We start from the raw sequence: 22,200 nt of genomic DNA on the forward strand, positions 1-22,200 counted from the left end.
TTCCTCATCCCAACCTTGGTTGTCCACTGGTGCTCAGGGGAGGACTGGGAGGCAATCATGGCGTTTCTCCTCTCCCTGCCCTCCCCTCCTTTGGTCTGCAGCCTCCAGAGATGGACAAATGTCATGGATGTTTTGCTACAGTTGTACCTTTTAGATCTGCAGTTTGGGCACTCAGTACATGTTCTAGGTTGGAGGGGCAGCTCCTTGCCAGGAAGGGGTAGTGGAGGCTACTCCTCTGCCTGCCCTACAATCCTTTGTCCTTTGCCTTCCCGCTATTTCCCTTTTCTGGACTGAGAACTACTTGTTGTTGCCGGGGGAAGTGTGTATGTGTTCTGAGTTCTGGACCCTGCCTTGTTTTCTCCTGTAGTACGGAGAGCGATCCCCGGGTGCCCAGTGCGGGCCAGTAAGATGGCTCAGCAAGTGCTCGCTGCCAAGATTTATAATCTGAGTTCAGTCTCCAGGACCCACACAGGAGAGCTCCGGCTCCCACAAGTTGTCTCTGACCTGGGCATGTGCCATGGCACGTGTGCGTGCCCCTCTCCAAGTAATAAGTTAATACAAAGAAACTTTTTAGAAAACAAGAAAGTGGTTGCCTATCCAATGCTTAGGCTACCCCCAGTCCCTTCTGCGTGAAGGTGGACCATACTGGTGTTTCTGTGGCGTCTCTGGTCCTCTCCTTGAACCCCTGCTTCCTAGTACAAGATAATGACCATTGCTTCATGTCTGATTCTTGGCAGCCGCTCTAGCACCTACCAGTACCCTGAGACGCCGATCTACACACAGACAGCAGGCACCAGCTACTATGAGGCTTCAGGCACAGCCGGCCAGGTCAGCACGCCGGCTACTTCCCAGACGGTGGCCAGCAGTGGCTCAGTGCCCATGTATGTGTCCGGCAGCCCGATTGTCGCCAGCTCGTCCAGCAGCGAGGCTGGGGCCAGCAACAGCAGTGTGGGTGCAGGGGGCAACGGGGGAGGTGGCAGCAGTGGCGGTGGCGGTGGCAGTGGCGGCGGCAGTGGAGCAGGCACCTACGTGATCCAAGGCGGCTACATGCTAGGCAACGCCAGCCAGTCTTACTCCCACACCACCCGTGCCTCACCAGCTACGGTAAGTGTTCCAGCCTCATTCAGAGATGGGGGTTGAGCACTCGGTTACTCAGAGAACAGAAGTTTGACCCAAGGCATAGCTTAGTGGTATGGTGCTCACCGGACCTAGGGCCTGGTGTCATATGTGGTGTGGCCTTAGGTGTTGCTCAGCCACTCTGCACCTTGGCTGCTATGTGATGCTCTGGGGACAGCTGCAGAAATGCCCCTAGTCAGAATTGGTGTTGGCTCGATAGGAAGTGGGAGATGTGAGCTCCTAGAATCACATTGGCAGAGCTGAATTTCAGCCCAAGTTGGGCACATTATCAGTAGGGACTATGGATCGGGTCAAAACACCATGTTCCCTGCACCCTCCCCACATAACAGCGCACCCTGGCTGCTGGTCTGTACTAGTTTATTTAGTCTATTTTAAAAATACTGCTTGCACACCACCTGATTTCACAACCCAGTGGGTCCTCAGGCGCTGCTCAGAACCACACGGCCTCATGTATACAATGAACAGGTCTGAGGAGGAGGCAGAACCTGTCTGCGCCTGGACTAGACATCTCTCACCCTGAGTTACTGTTGAGCCCAGGTGGCTGAGGTCCCTGAGGAACTGTGTTGTGTGTTTTTCCTTTTTCAGTTTTATTTGAAAGAATTATAGGTTTACAGGAAGCTATAAATATGGTACCAAGCACTGGTTGGTGGTACATGCTTGTGTGACCCCAGCACTGGAGAGGCAGAAGCATGACCTCAAGTGTAGGGCCAGACTGGGAATTATAGTCCAACCTAGCTAGGACTATAGTGGACTTCTTCCAAAAGTAGACACACAGGCTATTGAGATGACTCCATAGGTAAAGGCCCTTGCTAAGCCTGACTGCCTGAGTTCAATCCCTAAAAGCCACATGGTGGCAGAGAACCAGCTCCCCCGACTTTTACATGGATACTCTCTCCACACAAAATAAGTAAATGAATGTAGTAAGAACGGTTAACAGAAAGGGGCTAAGGATGGCCCAGTAATCAGGTGCCTACTGCGAGGACAGAAGGTCCTGAGTTTGGATCCCCAGCGTGTCACAAGCCTATAAACCTAACACTAGAAGGACCAGAGATGGAAAGGTACCTGGGCTTCACCTATGGCCAGCCAGACTGCAAGTACCAGGTTCAGTGAGAGATACTGTCTTAAAAATCCAAGGTGGGAGTGTAGTGGAGCAGGAGACATAGCTCAGTGGTTAGGAGCACTGGCTGTTCTTCCAGAGGACCCAGGTTCAAGTCCCAGTGTCCACATGGCACCTCATACTGTAACTCTAGTCCTAGAGATCTGACACCTTCTGGTTCCTGTGCGGACAGGGCCTGTACGGGGCAGACATACATGTAGGCAAAACACACATAAAATGAAATTACAGAACAAAAACAAGCAACTGAGTTAAGTAACTAGTGCAGAGCAACCAAGGAAAACATCACCCTAACCCTAACCTTTGGCCTTCACACCTGTGTTCCACACTCACATGAACACTTACACACACAAACAAAAGCAGTGTTGATAAAGAGGTAGTGATAAATGCCCAGGCACCCTCCACAGGGCTCCTTATGTAGTCCCACTTCCCTAACAGAACATCCAATCCAGAAATCTTGGTTTGGGACCAAGGATGGCTTCTGTCCACTGTTTTTGAGACAGACCCTTCCTTTGTAATCCAGGATAGTCTTGAACTCACAATTGTTCTGCCTCCGTTTCCCCAGTGTTGGGAGTTTAGGTATATTTTCACCTTCTTCTACCTCACTTTGAACACTCTGAACCCCACCAGGAACATGAATTTGGTTTTCCATCTATAATGCTTTCCACCTTTATAACATCACTTCTAGAATGTTCCACAGATGGACTCTTCTGTGACTGGAAGACTTAATTTTCGTCTCTCACCTATTAACAACTTTGTCTTTAAATAGCTGCAGGTGGCTTGTAGCAAGTGTATTAGTCAATGGTGTTCTAGAAATTTCGAAAGACTGTAGTTCCCAGGAATACGGTGACAGGATGTGTAACTTAGAGCTGACCAGAGTGGCTTTCAGAACCGCAGTGGAAAGCAGTTGCAGAAAACGCAGCCACACAGTACCCAGTCCTCTCGTATGCCCCAGGTCCAGTGGCTCCTGGATAATTACGAGACCGCTGAGGGCGTGAGCCTGCCACGGAGCACCCTCTACTGCCACTACCTGCTGCACTGCCAGGAGCAGAAGCTGGAGCCTGTTAATGCTGCTTCTTTCGGCAAGCTCATCCGCTCTGTATTCATGGGTCTGCGCACGCGCCGGCTGGGAACCAGGTTTGCCCCGCCCCCTCCCCTCATCTGCCCTTGGCCGGGAGAGAGTACACTCGGCCCACATGACCCACCTCCACTCCGAGTGATCTTGAACTACCTAGCAAGGCCCCTCTTGCCGCTCGTTCACTCCCTTGCTCAGGCCATCTTCCCTGTCCTGTACTTCACCCCATCTCCTTACTCAGCGATCTCTGGGTTCCTGCTCATCTCTTCCAGATAGTTCCTCAGGCATCAGTGCATGCATGCTTTCATTTGTTCATTCGTATTACCCACAGGGCATGGACTTATCCTCTGTGTCTCAGTTTCTCCTCTGTCTAGGCGGTCAGGAGCCTCCTTCATGGGGTAGAGACAAAGCATAGTGGGGCTACATGCTTAGTATCAGCACCTCATGTGCTCTATGACCAACAGCCTAGAGTCTGCCAAGTGTTTGCCTGGTATCAGAATTGGTAGCAAGCAGTGACTCATACTGCCATGTTCACTCCTGGCACACAGCCATGTTCTTCAGCTGGGCTGGGAAGCTTTCTGTCCAGGCCCCTAAATGAGGGGAAAGCATGAGACCCAGTGTCCTGCCTGCCCAGCTGGTTAAAGCTCCAAGTCACCCCTCCTCCTTCCCAGGGGCAACTCTAAGTACCACTATTATGGCTTGCGGATCAAAGCCAGCTCACCCCTGCTGCGGCTGATGGAGGACCAGCAGCACATGGCCATGCGAGGCCAGCCCTTCTCGCAGAAACAGAGGTAGGGGCCTCCTGCTCTGGAACTGAGCAGGAACTGCGAAGTTGGCTGTACCATACCACTCGACCGTGCCCTAGACAACACTCATTAGCCTGCCCAACCCTACCAAATGGCTCATCCCTTCCAGGTGGCCCTTCATCACCTCCTCCCCAGCCACCCCTCCATCAGACCTCACCTGCTACCCATCCCCCACCCTGGCCCATCCCCTCAGGAACCTAATCCCCACATAGCTGGGTTATCCCCCCACCAGGTAGCTTGTCTCCCCCTCCCCCAGCTGGCCCATTTCCCCATCAGCATCCCACTACCCCTTCCCCTCCAGGCTCAAGCCCATCCAGAAGATGGAGGGCGTGGCCAACGGTGTTGCCGTGGGGCAGCAGAGCACAGGGCTGTCAGACATCAGCGCCCAGGTGCAGCAGTACCAGCAGTTCCTGGGTGAGAGCCGGTGGGCAGGGCAGGGCAGTGCAGCCTGCCCCAGGGGACTCAGGAGGGTCCATAGGGGGAGTCTGGTGGGTATTCAGGCTTGCTTGCTTCTGTCTCTATAGGATTGTTCTAGCCCCAGAAACCTTCTCTCAAGATCTCCAACCCCATTTTGGAGGGTTGTTGGGTTTTTTGAATTTTGTGGGTTTTTTTTTTTTCAGACAGGGTCTCACTATATAGCCCTGGCTAATCTGGAACTCACTGTGTAGAGCACTACACTGGCTTTCAACTCTGAGATCTGCTTGCCTCTGCTCCCTAAGAGCTGGGAATAAAGGCGTGTGCCACCATACTAGCCCATACTTTGGAGACCAGGTCTCACAGGTATATTCGGGGCTGACTTGGAATTCATGACCCTTCTGCCTCAGCCTCCACAGTGCTGAGGTCTCAGGCTGTGCAGCACCCCATTCCCTTCAGTAGTCAGAGATTCTGTGTTATGTACCCCGAGTGAAGCCCACACCAACAGGTAATGCTTTGGATAGTCAAACAGTGGTTCATTAACACGAAGGTGATTCCATCCTTGCTGGCATGCAACTCTGTGTCTCTATGACTAGGATTAGTAACTGAGAGGGCAAGTGTGCACCCACGGTATGTATTCAGCTTCTACACACACTAAAGATGCACAAAAGAACTCAAGCCCTGACGGTGATGCTGATGGCTAAGATTAGCCTGATGAGTGACAGTGATGGTGTGGCTGGGGAGTGAGAGGTGGGAGATGTTGCCACAAAGTTTGTGGCCCTCCTTGGTGGCCTACAAATAGGGCCTTTAGTACCCACAGGGAGGCTGCCTGTATCAAGTGACTAAGGATCAGTGAGAATCAGCAATCATCTACAGGCTGGGGCTGGCAGAAGCATCTTGTATGCTCTGTTCAGGGGGCCATGGGACCCTGGGCAAGTAGCTGATCCTGCTTGAGCCTAGCCATTCACCCCATACATGGGGATCAACACATGTTGGAAAGGTGATAGTTGACTGGAGCCCCAAAGGAAACAAGAAGTAGGCAGGTAGACACGGGTCCTCATGGTGCTCTTACTCCTAGATGCCTCCAGGAGCCTCCCTGATTTTGCTGAGCTGGACCTCCAGGGCAAAGTGCTACCTGAGGGTGTTGGTCCTGGGGACATCAAGGCCTTCCAGGTCCTGTACCGGGAGCACTGTGAGGTAGGGCTATCACATGATTGAGAGACTGAGTGGGCCTTGAATGCAAACTGGCCTTCTGCCTTGGGCAGGAAGCCACATAATGGCCTTTTGCCATTTTCCATTGTGAATTCCTGACCCTACAGGCCATTGTGGACGTCATGGTAAACCTCCAGTTCACACTGGTAGAGACACTGTGGAAGACCTTCTGGAGATACAACCTTAGCCAGCCTAACGAGGCACCACCGCTGGCAGTGTGAGTCCCCAGGATCTGGAAGGAGGTGGCCCCTGCATGTGGGGATTACACGTGCCCTTGACTGGGGGTTGGGGGGTTCCTACAGGCATGACGAGGTAGAGAAGCGGCTGCCCAGGGCCAGTCTGGTGCTCCTCTCCAAGTTCCAGCCTGTGCTTCAGTGGACCAAGCACTGTGACAATGTGCTGTACCAGGGCCTGGTGGAGATCCTCATCCCTGATGTTCTGCGGCCCATCCCCAGTGAGTGCTGGTGGTAGTTCCTCCCCTCCCCGGAAAGCACCTCCCCACCTACCCTAACCAGCACCCCCATTTTCCTCAGGTGCCTTGACCCAAGCAATCCGGAACTTTGCCAAGAGCCTGGAGAGCTGGCTCACCCACGCCATGGTGAACATCCCTGAGGAGATGCTGCGGGTGAAGGTGGGTAGACTGGGTGGAAGGTTTGTCTAATACCTGCTGTGTGCCTGTGAAGACTTCCCCTTCAAGGGTCTCAGGGCTGGCTCCAGGCATTCTTATGCTGTATATACCTGGGGACCCATATCTGAAAGGCTCCCAAGGTTTCAGTGCTTAAGACATCCATCGATCTATCCATCCATCCATCCATCTATCCATCCATCCATCTATCCATCTATCCATCCATCTATCCATCCATCCATCTATCCATCCATCCATCCATCCATCTATCCATCCACCCATCTATCCATCCATCTACCTATCCATCCATCCATCCATCCATCCATCCATCCATCCATCCATCCATCCATCTATCCATCCATCCATCCATCCATCCATCTATCCATCCATCCATCCATTTATCTATCTATCTATCCATCTATCCATCCATCTATCCATCTATCCATCCATTTATCTATCTATCTATTTACTTACTAAGACACAGCCTTACTATGTAGCCCTGGTTGGTCTATAACTCTTCTTTGTAGACCAGGGTGGCCTCAAAGTCACCAGAGTCACCTCCCCCGGCCTTCTGAGTGCTGGGATTAAAGTTATGGCCCACTATACCTAGCAAGCCTGTATCTGACAGAGCTCAGTGGTGCACTCTTAAGCTAGTTTATGCAGAGCCTTGGGTTCCAGCCTCAGCACTGGAGGGCAGGACTTTGTTGTGTCTTTCATTGAAAATGGGCAAGAGTTGGGTGTGAAGATATATACCTGTAATCCTAGCACAAAGGATGAGGACCACCAAAGGGCCTGAGCCTTGTCTGGACTACAGAGCAAGACTAAAGGGGGAAAAAAGCAAAAAACACCCGAATAATTTGGGGCTGGAGGCAGGGGGTGTGCTCAGTGGTAAACACTGCCTTAGTATAAGTATGGATCTGAGTTTGATCACCATCACACACATAGTTTTAAAAAGTGTCAGCCAGAGCCAGGGAGATGGTTCAGTGCATAAAAGTACTTGCCTTCCATACAAGTAACCTGAATTTGAACCTGGGATCCAAAAGATGGATAGAGAACTCACTCACTACAAGTTGACCTCTGACTTTTGAGAGTGGGCCATCACACAAATGCACAAAATAAGCAGGATGTAGTGCCATACGCCTCTAGCACGCAGAGGCAGGTGGGATCTCTCTGAGTTCAAGGCCAGTCTGCTCTACAGAGTGAGTTCCAGGACAGCCAAGGCTACAGAAACACTGTCTCAAAAAGCAACAACCAAAACCCCAAATGCACAAAATAAATAGAAAAGTAGCTAGCTGGTGGTAGCCCACACCTTTAATCCTAGCACTCTGGAGGCAAAGGCCAGAGAGTTCCAGGTTAGCCCAGTCCAGAATGGATGGGTGGGTGAATAGATGGATGGATGGGTGGGTGGATTGCCTGTCAGTATGCCAACAAAGTAAGTTGAATGTTTGAACCACACTAGTACTTGAGGTCCACCCTTGGTCTCCAAACAGAAGCAGTAGCGCGCACCCTTCTGGTTTTTAAGAAAACGAGTCTCAGGCTGGAGAGATGGCTCAATGGTTAACAGCACTGACTGTTCTTTTAGAGGTCCTAAATTCAAATCCCAGCAACCACATGGTGGCTCACAACCATCTGTAATGAGATCTGATGCCCTCTTCTGGTCTGTCTGAAGACAGCTACAGTGTACTTATATGTAATAAATGAATAAATAAATAAATAAATCTTAAAAAAGAAAGAAAGAAAGAAAAAGGGGTTGGGTAGCAGGCAGCAGGTGAGGCCTGTTGGGGTTTGTGTCCGAGCCTCTAGCCTGCTGTCTCTAATGTAGGTGGCAGCAGCCGGCGCCTTCGCACAGACGCTGCGGCGCTACACGTCACTCAACCACTTGGCGCAGGCAGCACGGGCAGTGCTGCAGAACACTGCACAGATCAACCAGATGCTAAGCGACCTCAATCGCGTGGACTTCGCAAATGTCCAGGTGAGCACAGTTGGGGCTGGGTCAGGAGGGAGTGATGGGAGAGAAGGCTGAGCGGCTGCCTGCTGCGCCCCAGGAGCAGGCCTCGTGGGTGTGTCGCTGCGAGGATCGTGTGGTGCAGCGTTTGGAGCAGGACTTCAAGGTGACGCTGCAGCAGCAGAACTCACTGGAGCAATGGGCAGCCTGGCTGGACGGCGTTGTGAGCCAGGTGCTCAAGCCCTACCAAGGCAGTTCCGGCTTCCCCAAGGCGGCCAAGCTCTTCCTCCTCAAGTGGTCCTTCTACAGGTGCGCGCTGTGCAGCCGGGTCCTGGCTGGGAGGGATGAGACCGGGGGCATCCCAGCGTGTGTTAGAGACGACCTTCCTTCAAAGGCGCACCTGCGAGAAGTGGTGGGTAGGGCTAGGGAAAGCCTGTTAGCTCTCAAGAGACAACGGGGAAAACAAGGACCCAGCACGCCTGTCAGCCGCAGAGTAGGGTGAATAGCCCGGACATCCTGACAGTCTCTTGGTCACTGCCCCCAGTTCCATGGTAATCCGGGACCTGACCCTGCGCAGTGCTGCCAGCTTCGGCTCCTTCCACCTCATCCGGCTGCTCTATGACGAGTACATGTACTACCTGATCGAGCACAGAGTGGCCCAGGCCAAGGGCGAGACCCCAATTGCGGTCATGGGAGAGGTATGCATGTTGAGGTACTAGGGACGTGGGCAAGTACCAGGTAGTGGAACCCTGACCTTTTGCTTTTTCTTCCAGTTTGCAAACCTAACCACCTCACTGAATCCCTTGGACCCTGACAAAGGTAGCAATGCATGTTCCCACCTAGGATCTGGGTTCCAGGGGTAGGGGCAGATGATGGGGGAGGCCAAGTGCCCGTGGAAATTTTGGTCTGTCGTTGAGCTGGGCCTGGTCCCTGTGCCCCAGATGAGGAAGAGGAGGAGGAAGAGGAAAGTGAGGACGAGCTGCCGCAAGACATCTCACTGGCTGCTGGCAGCGAATCCCCCGCACTAGGCCCAGAAGCTCTGGAGCCACCAGCGAAACTGGCACGGACTGACACTCGTGGCCTCTTTGTGCAGGCCCTGCCCTCCAGCTAAGCCTGAGACCACCCTGCACCCCTCCACCCGCCCAACCTGCCGCTGCTGCCCCTCCAGGCCAGGGTCCGGTCCTTCAGTTTTTGTGGCTTCACTGTCACCCTTCCAGCACATGCCAGAGCTGGAGAGGGTTCCCCTGATAGGGAAGGCTAGGAGAGCCTCCCCCTCATGGGGCTGGTACAATCATGGGCGGGGCTGGGCAGAACCGAAGCTGCAAACCCTGACACAAAAGATGTGCCTTAAGAAACCTGCCCCAGTGTCCCTCTTTCCTGCCCCAGCTCACAGCCCGTCCCCCACCACTACCACCCAGAGGGCAGCAGGCCAGCTCCTCCCCTGCGGAACTGTTAACTTATTCTGCTCTCTGGCTTTGCACAGCCTGCCTGGGCAGGCGCAGGTGGGTAGCACCTTGGGACCCCCACCGTCAGCAGCAGTACCCCACTGCTCCCCTTTCTTGGTATAAGTGCAATTAAAGCTGTGGGTGTTGCACCTTCTCCAGAGCCGGGTTCTCCTGGCCCCGCAGCCCAGAGAGGGGCATGTTGTGAAGGGCCCCGGCCTCCAGCTTCCAAAGAGGAGCATCCGGCTGGCTGCAGGGCCAGGTGCTCCAGACCCGAGGCCTCGCCCTGCGCCTTCCACCCCATCAGCTTGTGACTGAAACCTGCTCCCAGAGATGCTTCTCCTCCGTGCAGTGCCCCTGACCCCCGTAACTATTGTGTGATTAGTGAGTGACGCTTGAGCGGAGTCAGTAACTTGTTGGGTTTTTTTCCAACCATCATGGCCTTATCCGTTCCTGTTTTCTCAGTGTCTTCAATCTGTGATAGATGTTTATGGAGGAAAAAAAAAGAAAATCTGGCCTATTGTATAGAAATCACTATTTTGTGTGCTCCGCGTGCTACAGCTTTTGGGGTGGTCCTGCACACTCCCCATGGGCCTCCCTTCCCAGTGGTCAAAGTATCCACGCGCGTGGTAGTTTAGTGTGCTGTTTTCTACCTTTTTGTAGTCTTTCTTAAAACAATAAATACTGCTGTGATCTTTGTCTGCTGATGACTGGAGCAAGGCTGGGTGGGGAGTGTGGGGAGTGGTGCTCTGAGGACAGAAGGGATACCAGCCAGGTCAGAAATAAAGCATTTAGTACATGAAGAACAAGGCGAGGTGGCCACGGGGTTCCCACCCTAGGTGAGGGAGGCTGGAACCACTGGCCTCCCTAGAGGGGCTACACTTGCAGCCAAGGAAAAGGGCCAGAGCACGGGAAGCAGGACTAGGCTGTGCTGGGGCAGGCCAAGCCCAAGGGGCTCCTCTCTCTGCCCTTTCCCAACTTAAATAGGCATAAATAAAGACATATCCAGACTCTCGGGCCACCAGAGGCTGCTGCACCAGTCCCATCCTGCAACCTAACACTAGTGCCGGTTGTGGCCCGTGTAGGGCCAGCCCAGGAAGGCGGTCCTCTCAGGGCCCGTGGAGGTAGTTGGAGTCAGGGTCCAGGGCAGTCCAGCCCTCACAGCACAATCCAAGTGTACCGCTCACTGTCTGCCAGAACCTTCAGTGAGCACCCTGCAGAGAAGGATACACAGAACCATGATCTACCTTGTCCAGCCTTGTAGCCAACTAGACAACTCATGGCCTAACTAGACAGAAAAAGCTCCAGAGACTGCTCCCCAATGACTGCCCACCTGCTTCTCCAGCCATAACTGGATGCCACTCACATCCCATGACACTCCTTACATCTAGCATGCCGGGACCCAAGGTAAAATCAGGTGTCCTGCCTGCTAGGACACTTCCTACCTTTGTGCAGTGCCTCATTGGTCATCCTGTTCACATAGCGGCCACTACTCTCTGGCACCAGCCACTTCATGACCATGTCCACACAACTCTTCCGGTAGGAGCTCCAGACACTGCCACTGGGGACCAGGTAAATGAGTGAAGAGGAACTTGCCTGCTAAGCACCAGGGTTCCCTGGCAACTCACTCTTGCCTTGCCTCACCTGGTCTGTCCTTTGACCTCAGTTAGATCCCCCACGCTGACGGTCTCAAAGATGCCTGTGTTGAGGTCCCAGGCCACCTTCAGACTGGTGTGATAGGTCTTTGGTCTGTTGGAGTGGAGGACAAGAGGGTGGGCTGGTAAGTCCCTTGCACTGACTCTGTCACTGCCCCAGTGACAGCAGGGGCTCTCCAGGGTCTGTCTGTTCACCCTGTACATTCTGTACAAAAGGGTCTGTGTGACCTCCACATCAGGGTTAGCCAAGGGCCCTGCCACTCACCGAAGCTGGCCCTCTTCAGTGGGAGCTGGGAAGGCCAAGAGCAGCAGGCCAATGTTGATCAGGACCTGGTTGGTTTCTGGGCAGACCTGGGAACAGGCAGTGACAGTTACAGACAGAGACTGTGGGAATACTCTTGCCTCCTGCTGTGCCCCAGCCTCACCTCCAGGATTACTATGTCATAGTCACTGAAAGAGCAGAACTGGTGACCCCAGGTGGCATCATGGCGGATGACCTCATTGATGACATACTCGAAGTCCAGTGTAAGCTGTTCAACTGTCAGGTACTGGCCCTAGGGATAGATGGCAGAGAGCTAGGGGTAGTGCCAACCACCCCCAGATCCTGGGTCACTCACGGCTTACATCATAGCTACCCACCTGCATGTCTGTCCGCTCTCGCATGGGCCGTAAGTTGCGGCCACGGAGATCAGTCACCACAAAGGGCAGAGAGATCTTGTCATCCTCAAACTCTGGGGAGACAGGCAGAAGGTAGGAGCAGGCCAGAGGTCCTCTTGGCACTGCCCCATCCCAGATCTTGTCCCAGGAAGGCTCCTCACCATCCTCAGGCTCTGTCCCTTCCCCAGACTGCAACACATAGTGCAACTTGGTGTAATTGATGTAGCCAGGCTCTGGGACAGTAGTCTCTGCAGCAGGAGGGCTGTCCCTGGGTACCACTTCCCCACTGAGGGCTGGCGGCTCTAAAGATGGGCGGCAGCGACTGCTTGAAGGCCCCAAGCCAGAGGGCAGCCGAGCTTCCTCCAAGGTACTACCCTTGGCCTCTTTGGCCCTGCGGAAGATGTCAGCCACAAACTCCTTGGCCTTGGCAATGGCTGGTGAGGGCTCAGGGGCTCCAGAGGGCTGGGTTGGGACCACCTCAACACCAAGGCTGGGGAAGGCAGGGACTGCCTCAGGGCTCCAAGGTCCTGGAGAGCTGGGTGGGGCTGGGGGCAAAGCTGTGTGGTCATACAGGATTTGGCAGAAACTGCTGTCACCTGCAAAAAAGCATGAAAGAAGGCTATGCCACTCCAGTTCAAAGCTTGGATTAGAAACCCACCTGAAGGAGCCCCTGGGAGCCATTCCTGGACTCAAGTCAGGCTAAAACCCTTGGAAAGACATGAGTTCAGAAAGCACTAAGTCTGAACGCAAAGAACAGACCTATGCAGACATACATTAATTCAAGACTTCAAAAAGTATTCTGGGAGTGGACCCAGAGCCTTTCTCCTGCCAGGCTAGAACTCACACAGCATCACTGAACATTCATCATTCTACTCAGGAAGGACCCAGCAAACGAGATGCACAAAGCTCTGCCCTTGGAGTGCGGTCTGCACTGAGAACAGACCAGACCAGCACAAGCAGACAGGCCACATTTACTGGAGGAAGTAGGAGTCAGCAGAGGAACCTAACAAGCCACCAAGGAGTGCCACACCCCTCCTATAAACAGCACTATGTCCCTCAGAGAGGCGTCTGTTCAAGGGACAATGGTGGGACACCCAGAAAAGAGGTAAGTTGAAAAATGCTTGGCATAAACTTCTGGGATAAGCTAAACACCAGGCTGGGGACAAAGACAATACAGGTCCCCAAGCCAAGACTTCTCAGTCCTTGCTGGACCTTGTGTGTGAGGCCCATGGTCACAGGTGACTCAGCCTTAGTAAAGCTTAGATGGCTCTTCCATAATGACAAAGGTGCCAGGGCAGGGCTGGGGAGAACTCAAGCTGAATCTGGAGATTAAGGTCCTGTCCTTTGCTAGTCATCTTGGTCACATGCACTTGACCATGCCTCTTCCTCCCGCTGTGCCAGGGCAGGCACTTTACTGGGAATAGTCTTGACTTCTCCCCAACTCAAACATGTTATTAGTCACCCCAAAGGTGGTGTACAGTTATAGCTCTCTTACATGTATGTCATGGTCTCTCCCTGCTATTATACAGGACCCTGACCTAGTCCTCTTCTAACTCAGGGAAGGGCACCAAGAGCCCTGACTCTGCTATGAACCTGAACTTGCAGGTGTTGACTCCAGGTTTCTAGCAGAAGGGAGCCACAGGGCAGAGCTACAGGCTTAGGCTCACTGACTTCCTGCCAGACACTGACATCACCCTACTTTCTAACATGGTACTCTATCAAGACATAATGGCTTATCAGGTAAAGGTGACCTCAGTTCAAAATTCAATCCACAGGATTGAAGAGAATGAACTCCTGAAAGTTGTCCTGACATCCCTGGTACATGCATGTGAATATATGCATGCACTGATATACAAAAAAAAAAAAAAAAAAAAAAAAAAGTTTAAGCAACGTAAAATAAAATGTAATTTAAAAATTAGAAAGAAAAATACACTATGAAAGCCAGGTATGGTGATATACACCTTTAATTCTAGCACTCAGGAGGCAGAAGCGTGTGAGTTCTAGGCCAGCTAGGCTTCACAGACATTGTCTAACAAAGGAGATACCATGAAATTTCTTCCTAGTATTCCCTGAGATCAAGGATACAAGGCAGCCAAGTGTGTACGAACTATGCTCTAATGTTGGCAGGGTGACACTGACTACGGAGGGATCCCAGTACTGCCCACTGTCACGCCATCAAAGCCGTATGGGCATGGTCTCTCATTTTCACACAAAGATGCACTGCTTCGGATGTGCCTTTGTCCTCAGAGCACTTTAACTGTACTTCATTACATCGTCTTTTTTGTCATGCTGGGCAGGAAACAGAGTCCCACATTGCTAGTAGGTCACTATTTGGAGCAGCCCCAGCAGGTCTTTCTGCCCAGGGTAAGAACCGCTAGCCCCACTATTGCTAAAGCAGCTCCTGGGTTGACTTCAAGTAACTACAAAGCATTTGTTGAACATGCAAGCCCAGCCTTCCCACCTCCCAGCTATATAACCCTGAGAGACTCGACCCCTCTCAGCCAGGTTTCCTCTGAACAGAAATGGGCCTACCTGCCGAGTGGACGGAGACAGCGCAGGCCACCAGAGAGTAGCTGGTGTTGAGCAGCACCACCTGATCCTTCTTGAGTTGGAAGGCGGGTTGGAAGGTGGGGAAGGGGTACACCACCTGGTATTTGGTGTGCAGCATGAAGCCATGCCGCAAGCACTGTGCGCTTGGGTCCCCTGCAGCAAGACACACTACAGCTCATTTGATGTCCTGGTAGTGGACCAACAGCCACATCTCCCTCTAGGGCCCCTGGTGCCTCACCTGGGTGGGCACGACTGGCATCCTGGCAGGCAGCACAGCGGCCCCGAGGTGGCACAGCCACAGTGCTGATGTAGATGTCACGATGGTTCTCGTCACTCATCATCATCATGTTCATGAGCATCCCATTGGCTGAGCGGGTGCTAGGGGTAGCACACCCTCAGCCTCCAGCCCATGGACAGAGAGGATACAAGCCCACCCTGCCTGCCCCACAGCCACCCTGCCTGCCCCCAGTCTCACTTGAAACCAAACACGATGACCTTGGAAGCGTCGCTAGGCCACTCACACACAGTCAGGTACAGGTCACTATAGATCTCTTCATCCTGGAAGAGCCGCACCTGCCGGACCTAAGCAGCATGCACAGTCAGTGTGACGCTGAGGAGGGCCCAACCAGAGCAAGGAAGGGCCAGACCAGAACCAAGCTATCACAAGTGGCCTAGGTGGGCCTGAGACAAGGAGAGCCCTGCAGGCTGGAGGGACCCTGACTGAACATATTACCTCCCTGATCCCCTGGGAAATGAAGCCCATGCACAGCAGAATCTGAAGTAGCCCCACTGTGAGACGGGTCAAGGATGAATACTAAAGCCACTGAGACAGCCTGTGTGAATCTAAGAAATCTGCCTGCATCCAGGCCAGGCCAAGGTGTGTCAGATGGGCTGCACATGATACCTAAGCCAAATGAAATCACCAGTCTGACCTAAGAAATAATCAGCAGCTCTACATGGGTCACCCCAGTGGCATTTCACTGCCATTTTATACATAGGACACAGGCTGCATGATACAGAAGCAGCTGAGTCCCTGCTATCTGAAGGGTTAGCCCAGTGCAGGGCCTCCTGAAAGAGAAGGCCTAGTCCTACCAGCTTGAGCTTGCTGTGGACGTTGAACTCCCACCAGTAGAGGTGATATATGTAGAAGGAGAAGTCATCATCCCCACTGCTGCTGGTGTAGGAGAGGACATAGCGGCCACACTTGGAGAATCCCAGGAAGATATGGCTGTGGGGCAGAATGGGCACAGTGGCCAGATGAGGACAAGTTCATAGCCAGACCTGCCACCACCCAGCCTAGTTTCAGCCTCACCCTGCATAGAGAAAATCCTCGTCTACGATGTTCTTGAGGGACACGCAGACCCTGGGGGGCAGCTTCCGGAAAAGACGAGGTGAGAGCTGCCCACTGATCTGGGGAAGAGACAGCCAGGGTTCTTCAACCAAGTGGCCTCCCAGCCTCCTTACCAGAGGCAGAGGCAGAACAGCTTCCACAGGCCCACTGCTGGGGCAGATGGAGACACCAAAGCGAGTGACCTTACAAAGCATCCCACCCCCACCAAGGGGTTACGTCCCAGCCATAGCCCCACATCTCCCTGTGGAAGCATCAATCCCCTCACTAGGACAACTGGCTCCTTCCTGAAGGCTGACCCACAAGACAGGAGGTTAGGATGTGGGGGTCATGTATTTATTTGCCTGCTCCCAATTAGCCCACAAGGGGTTCTCTTCTTATAATGTAATTACTGTGCAGGCTACAACCCACAGTAGTGGACAATGTGCAGATGTCTGTCTGTTCTCTCACTAAGTGAGTCATGAGGATCACACACGTTATTAGGTTTGGTGGCAAGTGTACCCAATGGAGCCATCTCACTGGCCCCAGGGCCTAAAGCCCCTGGTATTCCCAATGCTCCAATCCATTATTAAGCAAATCCCTTTCTTAATTAACTGCTACCTGCCAACCAACTGTCACACCCTAAAGCATCACCAAGGAAGGATCTAAGGAAACCAGCATAAAGCTGACCACTGGGGAGCTATCTTGGCCCGCCTTCAAGGGATAGCCATCTAGTGGGAAGAGAGCTGCAGGGAAAGGGCTGGCACCCTGCCCCCAGTTCATCTCAACACATGAAGGGAATGGCTCTGTCAGACAAGCCTTCCTGAGAGGATATAACCCTTGCCCAGGGAGTGTCTAGGCTAAGGCAGAACCATAGCCTTGCCTAGGGAACACCAGTTAAAGGCACGTTTTGACCTCACCCAGTTCCCAACTTCCCGTGCACACACAGTCTTGCTCCACTGCTGCCCACCTAACAGATTATTCACATTCCTGCTCTTCCCGGTGTTCTCTGACAAGGGAGACAGAGCCCTGACTAAATGGCTTCCACTTTGAGAAGAAGACCTGGTCCTTCTCTGAAAACACTCCTCCATTCAATGAGGCAGGACTAGGTACGCGAACTAGAGATAGAGATGGTCAGAACTAAGAGAAGGAGCATCAAACAGAGGATGCAGCAGGAGCTTTTCAGGGGGTTGGGGGAAACTCCAATAAGGGGCAGCGATTTGAAAAGCCGGTCTAAACCAAGGTCTCCCCTTTCTCCAGATTCCTCGAACAGCCTCTACCGTACCCCGCCCATCCGCCTCCATCCCCCGTTCTTTCCTCCATGATTTTCCCCAGCCTCCTCCACCCAAGCCCCTTCTCCAAGGATCTCGCCTAGCAGCTTTCATCCAAGGCCCCCTGCAGGTGAATCGCCTAGCTGGCTCCACACAAGACACCAACCTTCGCCAGCCCAGCCCGCGCCTCAGCACCAACCTCAATACCGCCGAACCCATCCCCATCCTCACAGCCCGGCCCGCCCAGCCCCCTCCCGGCCCCGCCCCCCACCTCGCCGCGCCGCCCTCCCTTGGCCGCCTCCCGCGTCCCCTCCTCCTCACTACCGGGCGCGCTCGCTCAGGCTCCAGGCCTCACCTTGACTCGCTCCAGCTGCTTGAGAACGTGTTCCCGCCGCCGCCCCACCGCCCGCTTTCCCCCGGTCCCCCCAGGGCCGCCGCCGGCGCTCCCGGCCCCGCTGTTCCGCTCCGATTTCGAGCTGGGCGCCATTTTCACCCCCTCCCTCCACTTCCGGAGCAACCGGTCCCTTAGCCCCGCCCCTGCCACTTTCTGATTGGCCTTTTCTCCTAACTGCGGCTGGCCGGTTGGGTGACAGCCGGCATTCCTGGTTTCTTCCCGCTACCCTTGTCTATCAAAGCTATCTTGGCTTTTAGTTGGTAAAGATGGTAATAGCTCCCGCCTTATTCCCGCCCTTTATTAAAGATAAACCACTTAGAAACTACTCTGGCGCGTCTCGGCCAAAAAAACTTCAACTGAATAGGCGAAGATTTCTGTCAGGCTTGACACTGACACGCCCCTGAGTAGGTTTCCGTGGAGACCACTGGCTGGTCAGCGGCCTGTGGGCGGGGCGATAAGAACCTGTGGTCCACAAGGGCCAGAATCTTCAGCCCTGGCTCTGGAGCAGGCTGGGAGGGCCAAGGCCTGAAGAGCATCCCTGGGTGGCTAGGGAGGAGACCAGGAAAAGACGGTGGGGAGAAAAATGGCTCGTTTTAAAACATCTTCCAGGCTTGGCGTGGTGGCTCACGCCTTTCCAGCACTTTTAAGGCAGAGGCAAGTATATCTCTTGAGTTTAAAGCTAGCCTGGTCTACAGAGTGAGTTCTACGACAGCCAGGGCTACACAGAGATACTCTTGTCTCCGAAAAACAAAAACATAAACAAACAAAACAAAACATCTTCCAAACGACGACGACCGTGGTAGCATCGGTCAAATATTGGGCTGTTTTAAAAAAATATTTTTCATGGGTCAGTTGTGGTTCCGAGTTTGCACCTCCTTGTGGAAGGCCTGTTAAGCCTATCATATTAATTAATTATGGTAATAAATATTACTGGACTTGACAGCTTCATGTACCAGTTTTGCATACATTCACTCAATCTCAGCAATGGTCCTTTAATTTACACCTGGAACAGGCATACAGTGAGCTCTACTGAAGACAGGGTACTTGTGTACCGAGGCTGCTGGCTGCTCTTATTACAGTCACAGGAGAGAGTATGCTCCATTCAGCTTATTGAGAACCCAGCTAACAGGACAGGTCATAAACAAGGAAATGAGTATTTGTCCTTGAATTCCTGGTGTGAGTAGAAAGGCAATTGGATGGAAAGCAGCCTCGTGAGGGAGAGGAGGAAGAATATTCCAGCGAAGACAACAGTTTGGGGAGAGGTTCAAGACTACTACTAAACTGCAATGATGTATGGATTAGTGATGGGGACATGTGCTGAGATACTGTTATTAGGTGATTGCATCTTTATTGCAAAGACTAGAGGACCAGAGCAGGAATAACAGGAGGGAAAAGATGAGCAAGGAGACTGTGTGTGTGTGTGTGTGTGTGTGTGTGTGTGTGTGTGAACATGTGCACAGATGAGCTTTGCCAATGAGAGTATATGAAAAGGCCAGAGATCAACAATGGTCTATCATTCTCCACTTTAATTTGGGGGTGAGCTTTTTGTTTGGCTGGTTGGTTGGTTGGTTTTGGTTTTGGTTTCTTAGACAGGGCCTCACCGTATAGCCTTGGCTGACCTGGAGCTTGCTATGTCGACCTGGCTGACCTCAAACTCAAAGAAAGTCATTGCCTCCTGAGACTTTCACTGAGCCTGAAGTTTGTGATTTCTGTTAAGAAGCAAGATCCACCCAAAGATGCTGCAATTGAGATAGAAACTTTAAGAAGGCATCTGCTTTGCGGTCCCTCCTCACTCCTCCTTGGAACTTTCTACTACAGCCACTCCTTCCAGAAGGTGGGGCTTACTTCCTCCATCGTATGAGGATTAGATTGGTGCCTTTATAAAATAAAGGATCTGTGTTCAATTCCCAGTATCCGCTGCCTGAAACCGTAGTTGGGGGTGGGGGAGTGGGGGGATCCCGTACTCTCTTCTGGCCTCTGCGGGCACCTGCACTCACAAGCACATACCCCCCCCCCCACATAGATGTGATTAAAAATAACTCAGTTTTCTTATTTTAAAAAAGAAACCAAGCCAGGCCATGGTAGCACACTCCTTTAATCCCAGCACTTGGGAGGCAGAGGCAGAAAAATCTCTCCAGTTCCAGGACAACCAGGGCTGCACAAATAGACTCTTTCTCAAAGAAAGGAAGGAAGGAAGGAAGGAAGGAAGGAAGGAAGGAAGGAAAGGAAGAAAGAAAAGAAAGAAAGAAAGAAAGAAAGAAAGAGAAAGAAGGAAAGGAAGAAAGAAAGAAAGAAGGAAGGAAGGAAAGGAAGAAAAAGGAAAAGAAAAAACATAAAGAAGAGAAAAACCAGGCGTGGTTTACAGTCCCAGCACTGGAGAAGCAACGGCCAACCTGTGCAACATATCCAAAGCCCATCTCAACGTGGGACAGGCTCAGTGAGTAAAGGTTTCTGCTGCCACCCATGATGACCTGAGTTTAATCTCCAAATCACACATGGTGGAATGAATGAACTGCCTCCCAGAAGTTGTCTTCTGGTCTCCGTATGAGCTCCGTTCATGCTCCAGCTTAGGATTTGCCTGCCCACACACATATGTATTAGCGATTGTATTAGCCATTGCTTCTAATGACACCTCCATGCAATTCGGCTCCCAAGGCCTCGTTCCCAGTCGCCAAGGGTCTCCATGCCTGCTGGATGTGACTGGCAATAAAGATTTGCCACACAGCCAATGACTGGGCAGGGAGACAGAGGTGGAACCTGGGGATTTGCAAGGGCTAGGAGTGGGGGAGGGGGAGAGATCACCCTGGGAAGAAGACCCAAGGCCCATCAACATGTGAGAACCAGGGAAAGTGGCTACCGGGTCACTTCCCTGTTGTGCTTGGGACAGCAGAGATGAAATACAGATTTTAAAAGATCTACCAGAGGGAAGTGTTTGTGGGAAGAAATAAAACTGCCAGCTAGTCAAGGCATTCAAAATTAACTGGTGTGTGTGTGTGTGTGTGTTCCATTAGAGAATCCAGAGAGCTCTGGGAGGTGGCTGGGAGTACAGCGGAGCACAAAGCGATTTAGCCCATTACTGCTATACACATGTATATACCATATAAAACAAATTTTAAAAATCTAATAAAAAATACAAACATTGAACTTCCAGGGTGTCAAGGATATGATACAGAATAAAACTATGTAGACTATCACCAAGCAAACAGGACCCTGCTCTGGATGAGATCCTGGACTAGAGAAAGGACATCAGAGAGAAACTTGGTAAGGTTGAAACACAGTCCATAGTCTGCGACTTGGAGAATGTGGTCCCATAGTTGCCATGATTCCCTGGAAACGGTAAGCACCATGGTTGTACCAGATGCGGAAAGGAGAAGCTGAGCTTCTGTGCAGACTTATCATAATGTAATGGCAGCCAGCTGGAAATAAACATTGTATCTTCTGGAAAGTAATGCTTGTAGGTCTTTTCTACACAGCTCCCAGCAAACCGTATTAGACAGCTATTGGCAGTGTATGAGTCTTAGCTTCTGGGATGAACCTAGGTCTTTTATTTTAGCTTAAAATAACCACCTGCTTTCCATCTGGGAGGAGTCACTTTTTCCTGATCCATTTAGACATCTATCTTTCTTACCAAATGATGGGGGTCTATAGGAGACAAAGATGTCTTTGTACTCACAGACATGCACTAGAAGACTCTGTATGGTAAAGCACACAGGGTTATTTCTTCGAGGGAAGGAATGAAAACCCTGTTTTCTACCCAGAAGGCTGGAGGAGATGTGCTTTCTGGCCTGGTGACCTGTGAACAATCTGTGTGTCCAGAGACCCTCCGGCGCTGGACCCTCTTCCACACCCTTCTTGTAAACGTGGTTTTGTTCAGTCAACCCATAGAACATATCTTATGGGAGGTATCACATGTTGCAAGGAATTTTGAAGTAGTCACATCTGATCTGTATTTAGTTTACTTTGTTCCTCAAAAAGATTTAGGTATTCTTTGTTGTACAATCAGGATTGAGTTAATTATCACAGGAATAGTTTTCACCAGATGGCGCTGGGTTCAGTAGGTCTCTGTAGGTTTGGGGCTTTTGACTTTGACTTTCTGACTTTTTGTTTCTACTTCTAAGTACAGGGATTATAGGCCTTGGCCTCCATAAACTGCTTGGTGTCTTTTTTGTTGTTGTTGTTGTTGTTGTTTGTTTGTTTTTGTTTCTTTGTTTCTTTGTTTTGAGACTCTTATATATCTCAGGCTGACCTCCAACTCACTGGGAAACCAAAGTGGCCTTGAGCTTCTGATCTTCCAACTTCGACTTCTAAAGTGTCTAGACTGGGCAAGGGTATTAAACCACACCCAGCTTCCAACTGATCTTTCTGCTGTCAGGACCAACATGCCAGGCAGCCTCCCCACAGCCTCCTGAGATGCTAAAGAGTCTGACTCATGTTGGCCTCTGGGCCCTTGGTCTTCCCATACTAACAGCTGCCAGGAATAGTGTCAAGTATATAACAACTCTTTCCAGTGGCTCAATAGATAATAGAGCTGGTTTCAAAGGCATGGGGACCTGATTTGATTCCTCAGCACCCATGT

At 51.9% G+C, this 22,200-nt stretch overlaps 2 protein-coding genes and 1 pseudogene across 5 annotated transcripts in view; 2 read left to right on the plus strand and 1 right to left on the minus strand.

Moving 5' to 3' along the window:
* Positions 1-10,467, plus strand: part of RFX1 (regulatory factor X1) — a 30,214-nt gene extending 19,747 nt beyond the window's left edge. For 2 of the 3 annotated variants that reach the window (XM_080937366.1, XM_080937368.1), the window contains 13 exons: positions 738-1,104; positions 3,207-3,388; positions 3,998-4,117; positions 4,434-4,546; positions 5,625-5,743; positions 5,866-5,975; positions 6,061-6,212; positions 6,292-6,389; positions 8,206-8,355; positions 8,429-8,637; positions 8,873-9,026; positions 9,102-9,147; positions 9,270-10,467. In XM_080937366.1, the coding sequence (XP_080793492.1) occupies positions 738-1,104; positions 3,207-3,388; positions 3,998-4,117; positions 4,434-4,546; positions 5,625-5,743; positions 5,866-5,975; positions 6,061-6,212; positions 6,292-6,389; positions 8,206-8,355; positions 8,429-8,637; positions 8,873-9,026; positions 9,102-9,147; positions 9,270-9,439 (1,990 nt within the window). In that variant the 3' untranslated portion in view covers positions 9,440-10,467. The remainder of the gene's footprint in view (positions 1-737; positions 1,105-3,206; positions 3,389-3,997; positions 4,118-4,433; positions 4,547-5,624; positions 5,744-5,865; positions 5,976-6,060; positions 6,213-6,291; positions 6,390-8,205; positions 8,356-8,428; positions 8,638-8,872; positions 9,027-9,101; positions 9,148-9,269) is intronic. The other variant, XM_080937367.1, reaches the window with a different exon arrangement.
* A 111-nt stretch (positions 10,468-10,578) lies between these two features.
* DCAF15 (DDB1 and CUL4 associated factor 15) lies at positions 10,579-17,744 on the minus strand. The gene is made up of 13 exons (XM_080936729.1): positions 17,586-17,744; positions 15,945-16,042; positions 15,725-15,860; positions 15,108-15,214; positions 14,871-15,010; positions 14,615-14,785; positions 12,244-12,678; positions 12,065-12,156; positions 11,851-11,979; positions 11,691-11,776; positions 11,415-11,519; positions 11,216-11,331; positions 10,579-10,984 (listed from the first exon to the last, which is right to left on the minus strand). The coding sequence occupies exons 1-13, from the start codon at positions 17,715-17,717 to the stop codon at positions 10,929-10,931; spliced, it is 1,803 nt and encodes a 600-aa protein (XP_080792855.1). The 5' UTR covers positions 17,718-17,744; the 3' UTR covers positions 10,579-10,928.
* Positions 17,745-21,663: 3,919 nt separating this feature from the next.
* The window catches only part of LOC308435895 (plasma membrane calcium-transporting ATPase 1-like), a 4,776-nt pseudogene continuing 4,239 nt past the window's right edge, over positions 21,664-22,200 (plus strand). Inside the window, exon 1 of the transcript in view lies at positions 21,664-21,678. The product of the transcript in view is annotated as a plasma membrane calcium-transporting ATPase 1-like (transcript). The remainder of the gene's footprint in view (positions 21,679-22,200) is intronic.

The sequence above is a fragment of the Micromys minutus genome (genome assembly GCF_963924665.1).
Source record: "Micromys minutus genome assembly, chromosome: 24".
Classification (NCBI taxonomy): Eukaryota; Metazoa; Chordata; class Mammalia; order Rodentia; family Muridae; genus Micromys; species Micromys minutus.